Genomic DNA, 10,876 nt, shown 5'->3' with positions numbered 1-10,876 from the left:
CGAGCTTAGATAATAAATCTCCTTGTCGTCGTCGCGTAAGGCAGCCAGTTTCTCAGCAGCCGGCGGATAACGGGCGCAGGCAAATCATCGAATGTCATTGGCTTAAGATAGGGCAAGAAGAGGGAGGGCTGCAATTTGTTTGTTCTCCTCCTGGCATGTCTTACTAATCAAGAAATAAAACTGTCGGATGATGGTATATGATTTTCGCTCGGTAAATTCATCTTGAGATTCCAAAGCTCTTACAACATATTAAACTACAGGATGAACAAAACTATAAACAAGACACTCTAAATTAGATGAATAGGATCAGCATTCTAATATTCTATTTAATTTTAGCAGTGTTTTCTTGTTTACATACTTGAGAAAGAAAGAAATTAGAGACACAAACAAAACAACTTCAAACCATTAGTAGATCATCTTCTACCACCACTCTTTTTTTTTTCCCCTTTCTGTTCTAAGAAATTCAATAAATATTACACTAAACACCCCATAAACAAATCTTAGTTAGATACATCATCATCATCATCATCATCACACATTCTAATTCTAGGTCTATATTAACATTTAGCCCATCTTAGTGAATGCCTCAATGTTCTTCCCAAGTTCTTCCAGCTTCATCATCCTCAGTTTTTCGCTTTCACTTACCAACTGAAAAGTTATATTAACCCCATTCAATTAATAATTGGTTTCATCATCAGACACTACTACTACTACTCAAACTTTAAAAGCAGAATAATCACAATTTCATGAATATTTACCTCCATTAGTTTGGCATGAAGTTGTGTCTTTTCCTTGTTCTTTGCATTGATAACTTCAACTGCTTCTTTGTATTCCCTTTCCTGTAGCAATTTCACATTGATTTTCATGCTGTTAATTGAAAACCTAACAGTAATAGAAATCGTTCAGCTAATTCTACAACTGCTGTTGGATAGGGTAAGCAGAAGGCCCCAACTCGTTCGTCTCAATTTTGAGGAGAAAGAAGTTCAAAACCACACACCCAACAATGTCATCCAGAAAATAACAAGTCTCAGCCCAACAAACTATCAAAATCAAACCGATGTTTGAGAGGGAATTACTGGGCTAATCCCACATCAATGGTAGAAAGAAGAGGGCGATGGTCAATTCATTCATATTAAGTGGGTAATTTTGAGGATAAATCCCACATCGGTTGTAGAAGACAGGCGCGTGAGAGGTAATCTCACATCGGTTGTAAACACGAGAAGTGATCAGGTTTATATGAAGTTTGTAAACATATACTAGAATATCTTCTAACCTTTTTTTGACAGTTCTTTTCGAGAGGCTTTAAATCGCGGTTAATGGCATCAATCTTCTTACGAATGTTGGTAACTTCCTTCCTCCTCGGATCAGCCAGTGCTTCAAGTTCCTGTGGGATTGCATTTTTCGTATTCAAAATTTAGAATCAATTAGTAATTCTAAATAGAGTTATTAGTTGGAGATAATTGCATAATTATATATAGTACTATGGTTGGAGGAAACTACAATACACAAGCTACATGTGGTGTTTATTTTTCCTTTTCATGGTCTGAATCTGTCTCATCTGACTCGACTGGATCTGAATCATCTGACTAAAATGGGATCCAAAATCAACCCAAATCAGTCTCATCCCACAAGTCACACAAAAACAAACAGTTAGACATCTAACTCTAGTTAATCCAGATTCTGAATCAGATTTCAGATCTGACTAAAAAGAAAATCAAACACTAGTTAAAAAGTATAGATCTGTGAAGAATTACGGCCAGAATTCAGGAATTTCGACGGAAATTATGGGGTTTCCTTTCTTGCTTCTCTCTTTAAACCGTAACATTGGATCTCCATTAATGGAGGCCTATAGATCTAGATGAAGAACCAATGGAGCTTGCTGTGACGATGATTATAATGAAGAAGACAAGCAACTAGTTAAGGTAACACAACAAATGGGTATTTACAGAAACAAAACAAAGGTTTGAAGAAACCCTAAAAAGTTAAACCCTAAACAACTAGATTTGTTCAGAGAGAAAACTTAAAACTTACTTGTCTAATGGCTGCTAAACGTCTGATTTCACCTTCAACACGACCTAACTGAGCATGAACTTTTTCTTTCATCTCCAACTTTTTCCTTTCGATCTCTTCTTCCCTTTCTTTAAAAACAGTTAAAGCCATTCTTGAAGTTTCTTCTCCACTTCCACTTTTATTTTCTTCATCATCATCATCTTCTTGTTCTGATTTATGACTTCTAGTAAAGTTAATAGCAGTACCCAAGTTCTGGATTTGGTGAGTAGTAGTAGTAGTAGTAGTTAGTTCTTTCTCTTGTTCCCATGTTTGTTTAAGACTAGTATGCATCATTTTATCTGCTAAAGAAGAAAAACCACCCTTACCCTTATCTTCTATTTCATCATTTTGAAGAAGATCAAGCTTGTTTTGGTTTTGGTTGATTTTGTTGATTTTAGGGTTTTGATTTGGAATGATGGGGTTTTCTTTTTTCTTGCAGCAGCTGAACATGCTTAGCTTTAAAGCTCTCAAATCACTAGGGAGAGAGAGTTGTTAGCTTTCTCTCTCTCTCTCTATGGGCCGGCAAGTATTACAAAAAGCATGCCTTACTCAAATTACCTTTATACCCTCCAACGTTCATATTATCATCCCCCCCCTTAATGACTCGTTTGGTATTATTTCTCATGGTGAAAACCATTTTCTCATCTATACTAATATGAGAAAAAAGTTTCACCTCCCTACCCCACATTGAAAACCATTTTCTCGTTCTCTTTTCGATAAAATGTGGTCGGTCGATTTCTCTTCTCGCCTCTGACTCATTGTCTCTGACGCTTCCTCTCTAAAGTTGATGCTCGTGTTTATGATATGCTACTGTCAATTGTTCACAATCGAAGTCAAGAGGGTTCAATTGTAAAATAAAGAAGATGATCTTAGTAAACAATAATCGAGATTATTAACTATCTTAGATTTACTTTTCGTGGCATCTATAGGCCATAGCCAACCACCTGTAGGTTCAACTACTTAGAAAAGAAAACGTAAACGTCTCTATCTACCTCACTCTCACAAACTCTAGCCTAAACTAAAAATCCTCCCTGTTTTGGAAGATAAATCCCGATTTAGAAAGCCTTAACTCCCATTTTTGAAAATTCTAACTCCAACGTGAAAGGTTACTCACAATTTTGAAAGTCTTTAACCCCAATTTTTAGATATTTAACTTCTAACTGGTTCTAGTGGGAATATATTTCCCACATTTTGCAAAAAGAAATAACTCTCAAATTAAAATCTTAAATCTTTCGACCATACTAAAATTGACATTTTGATTCCTAATGAAAATAAAATATTTTTTTCCATGAAAAATATAATTTTACAAGCAAATATTTCCGCATAAACATAAAGACACCAAAATCATTTTCGGCATGAGGGGAAATGGATATTCTCATTTGCCTTGGTCAGGAGTATGACTAAATATCTAAAGAATATTTGATTGACAATCCAAAGATAGAATTGCAAACCCGTCCACCCTTTTGATTTGAAATTTCTCCTGGGAGGAAAATCACACAATTAGATCATTTCTTAAAATTTTGTAAATGAAGGGAGAAGACTCAATAAGTTAATATTTTGAATAATCTTTAATCGACCGTTACAGATACGGCTATATAGATAAAACAAATTCTATTATTGTCATTATATTGTTATTATATTATTACTATTATATTACTATTATTTAAGAATTTCTCCAAAGTTGAGTAGTTGCTCTAAATTACAGAATTTCGTCTCAACTATTAACCAAACAAAATATCTGTATGAGCAAAACTAATTTAAGATTGCTGGATCAAATCCATGTGATTGCAACTGTTATTATTCTACATAATCATATTTATATTCTCCTTGGCAGGCAGAGATTAATTAGTAGTATATGTTTACTTGTTCTTAAATAATTTGGACCAGATGAATTCATTTCTTGCTTGCACATACTTAAAACTGCTCCAATTTATCCCCATTAACAGAGCTTCCAATTTTTGAAACTTGCGTAAGAAAATATAGTCTAAGATGGCGTTTATCTCATTGTCTACCACACCATCCATGCATTACAAGTCAAAACACACAAGCGGTTCAAATCTTAATTCATTAAGTTGTCAAGTATATTTGTTTCTTATGGTAGTAGAAGTATCGTTGTGGTGGTGGAGGGAAGATGGTGGTGGTTATGGAAATATGAAGGTACGATGATAGACGTACAATGGTGGTGGTGGAGGTATGGTGTTGGCGGTAGCAATGGTGGATGTATGATACTGGTGTTGAGGCGCGAGTGTGGTGGTGGTGGTGGTGTGGTTCTCTTTTTTTTTTAAGTTGGTTCTCCTCCATAATTCCTTAAGTTGTCAATTATATTTGTATCTTATGATCATGAATTTTCAAATTTTAGTGGGTGGCACATATGGTGGTGGTAGTAGTAGCCACTAGCCAGTAGGGGGAGAAAATGGTCATCTTCATACTTTTCCCTCGGATTCCTCCCTCCCTCCCTCCCTCCACATTGAAGGCAAAGGAACACTTCTTGACCCCACTACCCTACCAACTTCATCACTCTATGTTTTCTCCCTTTTGGCTAACTTTGCCACTTGCCCAGTTTAAAAGTAAATGACTTTGGGATTTTTGTTTTCTTCAACTTTCAAACATTATTATGTCTAATTTGTATTCATGGTTTCATCTTCCACTATATATATATATATATGCATAGAGTAATACATATTAGACAGCAATTTGAACTAACACAATGGTCCTAAGGCCCTTCCTACTTCTCGACTTAAGTCGATATCATACTGAATAAAAAAAAATTGAGAAATATGTACTAGTTCAACTGATGGATTTATTCCCAACTGAATACATTTAAATACTCTCTGATTGTTGATCAAATACATGAAACAGAAGAGGTTCTATCCTGCTACACATGACTAGCTGTTCTCTTGTCCGAAAAATAATCAGGGAAAACAAATTTTTTTTTCCTAGTTTTAGAATATGGAATATCAAAAAAAGCGTAATCTGGAAGTTGTTTTATATCTTCGAATCATTCTCAATTCTTTCCACAAGTTTTATGAAGTTGCGAACTATGGTCTTACCTTCAGTAGTTATAATGCTCTCTGGATGGAATTGAACCCCCTGAATACAAAAAAAAAAAAGCTTTTATAAGTCAGCAAGGTGGTGCGTGTATATAATTTTGCGACAGAATATACAAAAAAGAAGCTATTACTTCATGGCAAAAACAGAATAAGAAATTGATTTTTACTCCAAGACGGTCTACGTAATATGTTTCTGGAGAAGAAAAACTGAAGGGTTTGATCTCATATGATTTTGCAATATCATTTGATAGAGGCATTTGTAACTTGATTCGTCTTCTAATCACATTAATATATATTTTCCAAGTATTAAAAGTAAGAAATTGAAGGACATGATAAGGAAACCAATGAAGGCGGCAGTTGTTGTCTTTACCTGAAGATGCTTATATTTTTTGTGGCGAGCAGCCATTATCAATCCATCCTCTGTCCAAGCTGTAATCTCAAGCTCATTGCTAGGAAAGCTATCATTTTCAATCACAAGACTGTGATATCTACCTGCAATAAAAGGGCTGGAACATGATAACATGATTAGTCAACCATAATCATATATTCATAGTATTAGTTTACTCCATGTTCAACAAATTGGATAGGATAGCAAGCATAGAGAAACAATGCATGCACAAATCCTTAAGCATTGGTGGTTAATCCGTAACTTCAATCTACGACAACAAGAATTCCATCTTTAGTGTCCAAAAAATCCCCAACTTACAAACTTCTAACTGAATTCCATAATCTCCCACACTCTTCGCTGCAACATACAAACAAGGTGATGTCTGCAATACCCCAACCCTCGACACACTCAGCTAGCAACACCAACACCTTATCCAATTATCCTTCACTAGTTGAATACACTGCCAAACATCACTTCGGCTCATTCCAACCGACTCATTCACTCAACCACCACATAGCAACCCAAATACCCCTCGAACCTTTTCGACCACTCACATAGTAGCCCTTCGGTAAACCCCTTTCAACCTCTCATCCCAACCCAGCCTCATTGAGCTCAGCTCAGCCAAAACCCTCCCTTTTGTATTTCAAATCACCTACATACATTGGTTACTTTTGAATTAACCAATCTTTTTTCTGAACATTTCCCGCGCCCCAATTCCATCGGCTCAATACACTCCACATCTACTTTCCACCCTAGACTCGCTTCCATCTTATCAGACTCGACCTGTTGGATATTTTGGAAACGAAACACCCTTTCTGGAACACAAAATGGAAACACATTCTCAATTCCCCCACCGACCATAATTGAGTACCGACACCCTACACACCCACATGAGAATGCTAGATTTTGAACTAATTACCGTAATGAAATACATGAAACATTAATGAATACACTAGCCTTCCACTCCATGCCACAAAATTGTGACATCTCTTCGCAATCATGGGTGGGGGCTTCTAACAGGAAGGCAGAATGAAAACCCAACGAGAATTTGATTGGTAGACAGACAACCGAGGAAAATAGACATACAAAAACGAAGAATGTTGACAAAGAAGTCCTCATCCCAAGCACAAACACGATTCTCGTAATAAGAAGCATAAACATATGATTTGTGCAAATGCAAGTAGTTTAATCTAGTTTAGTTAGCTAATTATTTAAATCGGTTAACTTCAGATCAAGCTCTTGGCATTGTTGCTCGGAATTACTTCCAAAATTGTTTCGAAATTTAGAATTTGTTTCTAAACTAGATTTTAGTTCAAGAATCCATATGGTTTCTTATCTTATTGTTGTCATACAAGCCTTTCCCTTAATATGGCCAGTCACCTAGGACTTCAAAAGCATCTAACAGGCCTTACTGCATGACAGTGGAAGTAGGACAAGAAGTTCCCAAATACAGGTTAATGATGCACATCGATTGTTCAAGTACAACAAAGGCCACATACCGTTGTAGGAGGAAATATTCATGCTGAGACTCTATAATCTTTATAAAACCCAAGGAAGGATGATTTGAATTTTGAAGTATTTCACAAAGATCTTGAATACTTATTTAACATGAGATACTACTGTAGATTGGAATTGGATTATGTAAAGATACAAACTACAAATAGGTATCTTATAATTTCTAACAACAATCTTGCATGCCATTTTCTTGAATTAATAATATCTAATGTGCAGAGTCTTGCATTAGAAGTTAAATGAACAGTTTAAAGGTAAAGAATCCTACTTCGGTAATCCCGCAAGTAGGCCTTCGTCCCCCTTCTCATCATAAAATACAGGAGAACTTTTACCGTGCATGACGCCGGAGGGAGCACGAATAATCTTTCCTGCAAAATGAAGAAAAGAACTGAATTAAGCACACTCCATTGAAAAGTTCAATACTCTAATCATAGGATAACTCATAAGAAATTATTAGTTCAAATGTCCTTGTTAAGACAGGAAGAAGCACGAAGTGGATCCACCAACTTGTGCATTTGATTAAAAGACCATTCAGACCTCGAATCCACCTTCAAGCCATCAAATCCATAAGCTACCACTAGTTTGATGGGATCTTGTGAATCTTTTGTTGTAGGTGGATTCACAGCTCAATGGTCTCCCAGTCAGTGCTTGATAGTCAGTATACCAACAAGACCAAAACTAAGACAGTTGGGTTAGACTTTAGAGTCCACATTATGTGGAAGCATAAAAGTATATTCCTTCACATGTTGTATCAAATGGCTATTTAATCTACATAATACATGATAAACTAGTCAATTAAACACTAGATAAATGATATATTAGTATACCATAGAGCTACTCTACATAACAAAGGCGAGACAAAATATAAAGTAGACTTTCAGTGCTACTTTTGACAATATAATCTATCAATAGGAGACTTGGTTGAACTTGAGGTCTTGATTGTCATTGCCCCTACGATTGGCTCATGGAAAAGATTGATATGTAAGCTAAAAATTAAGTGTAAAGCGGGAACTAAAGACATGACCACAAAGATTTACCTCCATAAGCCTCTCCGATACATTGTAACCCCATGCAAACACCAAATAAAGGTACAGAAGGGCCCAATTCAAGAACAGTTTGTAATGATATCCCTGAGTCTTGAGGTGTGCCTGTAACAAGAAAAATTTAGAACACCTTGGGCTTTTAATGTACTTGTACTCCCTTAATTCAATAACAATGACATAGTTCAACATATCCAACCTGGTCCAGGAGATATAAGTATTCCTCTCGGATTTTTCCTAAAGTACAAAAGAAGAAGTTTTTACTTAAATATTTCGAAGAAAAATAACCGGGTATGGAAATTGAACCTCACGGATGGAAGAGAGCACCAAGTGGCATGACTAAGTTGGACACTAGATCATGCACAAGAAAGACTTACCCTTTTAATTCATCAACCGTGAGCTCATCATTCCGATAGACTTCAAAGGTACAACCCATCTCGCCCATGTACTGAAACCATAGGCATATGGTCAGTGAAAGCGAGTTAAGTATTAGTAATGAAAGTGAAGCAATACTTTGTTACAAGTGAAGTAGTTCAACTATCGCCATGCAGCATTAGTTTTTGAAATTTAATCAACTTTAGCAAGGTTAGTAGACAACAATTTGAAAACGTTATTTCGCCTCGAGGGTTCTCTTTGATGAGGCAATGCTTAGCACTTAAGCATAGCCTAAAGGCAGTATAAGGTGTAACTTTGGTTTTAGTAGTCCAAGTTTTAAGCTCCCAGACTTCCAGTCATATAGAACATACTGTAATTCTATATGACTAAGTTCAAGTGACAAATGAAACAGATTGAGAGACGAAATATCAAATCAGAGTGACATATAAGCTTAGAAACAAACCTGGCAAAGATTGTAGGTGAAGCTATCGTAATTATCAATGACAATAATGGGATTTCCAACCTTCTTCTTCTCTCTAAAGTTGACACCATTATTACCGATCTCCGTTATTGCTGCTGATGCCTTGGTTACAAAAGAAAAACTCTTTCTTACCAGTAAAGATTCATTTCGATTTTCTGCACCAAAACGCAAGGCTTTTAGTACACATTGATTTCTAGTAATCGGAAATTACACTAACAAAGAGAGAAATCTCGATCTTACTACTTGCAGGAAGAGCAACGGAGATTTTTCGGGAGACGACTCGAGGACTTGCTAGGGCTTCAGAAGAAAATAATGGTTCCCTTTTGCATTGGAAGGTCGGGGGGAGCGAATGAACGGCCAAGTCCATAACGAATATTGTGAGTACGCGGCTAGAATGTTCCCTTATGAATAAACTTCTTCTAATCACTCCTTCTTGTCAATACTGGAAAAAATTGAGCAAAAAGATATTGCTGTTATGCGATTCTGTGCTAAGAAATTCAACCGAGAGTACAATTAAAACCAAGTTCTCTGAGCAAAAAGATATTGCCCTTGAATAATTGATTCGAGAAACCATGTTCGACAAAATTCAGACAATTTGAACTCAATCAACTAGTAACAAAAACATTATCATAATCTGCAATTTCAAAGGAATTTAGGTAAGCTATGCTCAATTGAAAACCCTAAAAGTTACTCAAGAATTATAGAGATTTTGGGGATTCCAAAAGCAACCCAGATCAAAAGTAATGATTTTTAAGAGAGTTAGCGGATTAAATAAACATTTATTAGTCAACTAAATTAGAAAATGGAACTCGTTGGTAGCGCTGAATCAGAGAAGTAGAAATGGAAGTAGAACGGAGTATCAGTTTTACCTTAGTATTGAAATGGAAATAGGAGGTTCTTACCGGTGAAGAATGAAATTTTATTAGTTGAAATGCAAGTTACGGGAATATGTCGGCTCTCGATCTCGAAGACGACACTAACACTATCTCGAAGACGACTTCTTCTTCTTTCGATCAATTATTTCTAGGGCTTGGTTCGTGTACCTGAGAGAGAGAGAGAGAGAAAAAAAAAAGAGGGAGAGAGAGGGAGATAGAGATGAAAAGAGAGAGAAGGAAGAAGAAGAAAGAAGAACAGGAAAAAAGGGTTATTTCTCACCAGACGGTCCCTAATTTATGACCGGATCCTGCCTGACCTCATAGTTTACTGAAAATGTCTATATGCCCCATCTTTTTTTTTCTTTTTTTCTTGAGGTCTACTAACTAGCTAATGCAGTTCAACAAAAAAAAAAAAAAAGTTCAACAAAAAAAAAAACTAGCTAATGCTACATTCCGATAGTTTTTTTGACTACACCTAAGAGCAACATGAGGTTAGAAATCTTAATTAATGTAAACGGGTTATAGATGGGAAAGAAGAAAATGGGGTCTATAGATATTTTTTGTAGCGAGGAGGTCAGATAGATCAGATTTACTTATAATTTATTTAAAAGATTTACATTTTTGTTACGAATTTATCTAAAAGATTTACATTTTGGAGTTCAAAATTGCATGACAAGTATCTATGAGAATATTAAGTGGATAACTAAGTAAGAACCATATATTCTTTAATAATCATGCAAATATAAGAGAAAATCTTTTTCTTGTTGAAAGTTATTTAAAAGATTTACATTTTGGAGTTCATAATTGCATGACAAGTATCTATGAGAATATTAAGTGGATAATTAAGTAAGAATCATATATTCTTTAATAATCATGCAAATATAAGAGAAAATCTTTTTCTTGTTGCAAGTGTAAGAAAAAAAATTTTGAGAGAATTTTATAGTGAAAATTTTGGTAAGCCATTATTGAAAATTTTGTTTTACTTGTAACTTATTTAGGAGGTTTAAATTTGGATGTCATTCTTAAATTGCTTAACGAAAAATTGAGAGAATTTTATAGTGAATATGTAGTTCAAGATATAAGTTTACGTCTGTTCTGCTTTAATA

The 10,876-nt window shown here is 35.4% G+C and overlaps 2 protein-coding genes across 5 annotated transcripts; both read right to left on the bottom strand.

Moving 5' to 3' along the window:
• Positions 1-292: 292 nt before the first annotated feature.
• Positions 293-2,666, bottom strand: LOC147541378 (uncharacterized). Its single transcript, XM_086634434.1, has 4 exons — positions 2,032-2,666; positions 1,274-1,384; positions 759-839; positions 293-648 (listed from the first exon to the last, which is right to left on the bottom strand). The coding sequence occupies exons 1-4, from the start codon at positions 2,497-2,499 to the stop codon at positions 565-567; spliced, it is 744 nt and encodes a 247-aa protein (XP_086490560.1). The 5' UTR covers positions 2,500-2,666; the 3' UTR covers positions 293-564.
• A 2,163-nt stretch (positions 2,667-4,829) lies between these two features.
• On the bottom strand, positions 4,830-10,192 carry LOC147541377 (anthranilate synthase beta subunit 2, chloroplastic-like). 4 transcript variants are annotated; one of them, XM_086638299.1, is made up of 10 exons: positions 10,051-10,192; positions 9,798-9,938; positions 9,136-9,337; positions 8,878-9,050; positions 8,417-8,487; positions 8,239-8,276; positions 8,037-8,147; positions 7,268-7,367; positions 5,470-5,605; positions 4,830-5,139 (listed from the first exon to the last, which is right to left on the bottom strand). In XM_086638299.1, the coding sequence occupies exons 3-10, from the start codon at positions 9,260-9,262 to the stop codon at positions 5,035-5,037; spliced, it is 861 nt and encodes a 286-aa protein (XP_086494425.1). In that variant the 5' UTR covers positions 9,263-9,337; positions 9,798-9,938; positions 10,051-10,192; the 3' UTR covers positions 4,830-5,034. The 4 variants fall into 4 exon arrangements, with proteins under 4 accessions (XP_086494425.1, XP_086494428.1, XP_086494427.1 ...); XM_086638302.1 differs by having other exon boundaries at positions 9,139-9,337; positions 9,765-9,938; positions 10,051-10,175; XM_086638301.1 differs by having other exon boundaries at positions 9,139-9,337; positions 10,051-10,084.
• Between the last annotated feature and the right edge of the window lie 684 nt (positions 10,193-10,876).

This window comes from Eschscholzia californica, unplaced genomic scaffold (genome assembly GCF_041429995.1).
Source record: "Eschscholzia californica isolate CP2 unplaced genomic scaffold, dmEscCali1.0.p SCAF_4, whole genome shotgun sequence".
NCBI classification, from domain to species: domain Eukaryota; kingdom Viridiplantae; phylum Streptophyta; class Magnoliopsida; order Ranunculales; family Papaveraceae; genus Eschscholzia; species Eschscholzia californica.
This window is presented reverse-complemented; position numbering and strand designations above follow the sequence as displayed.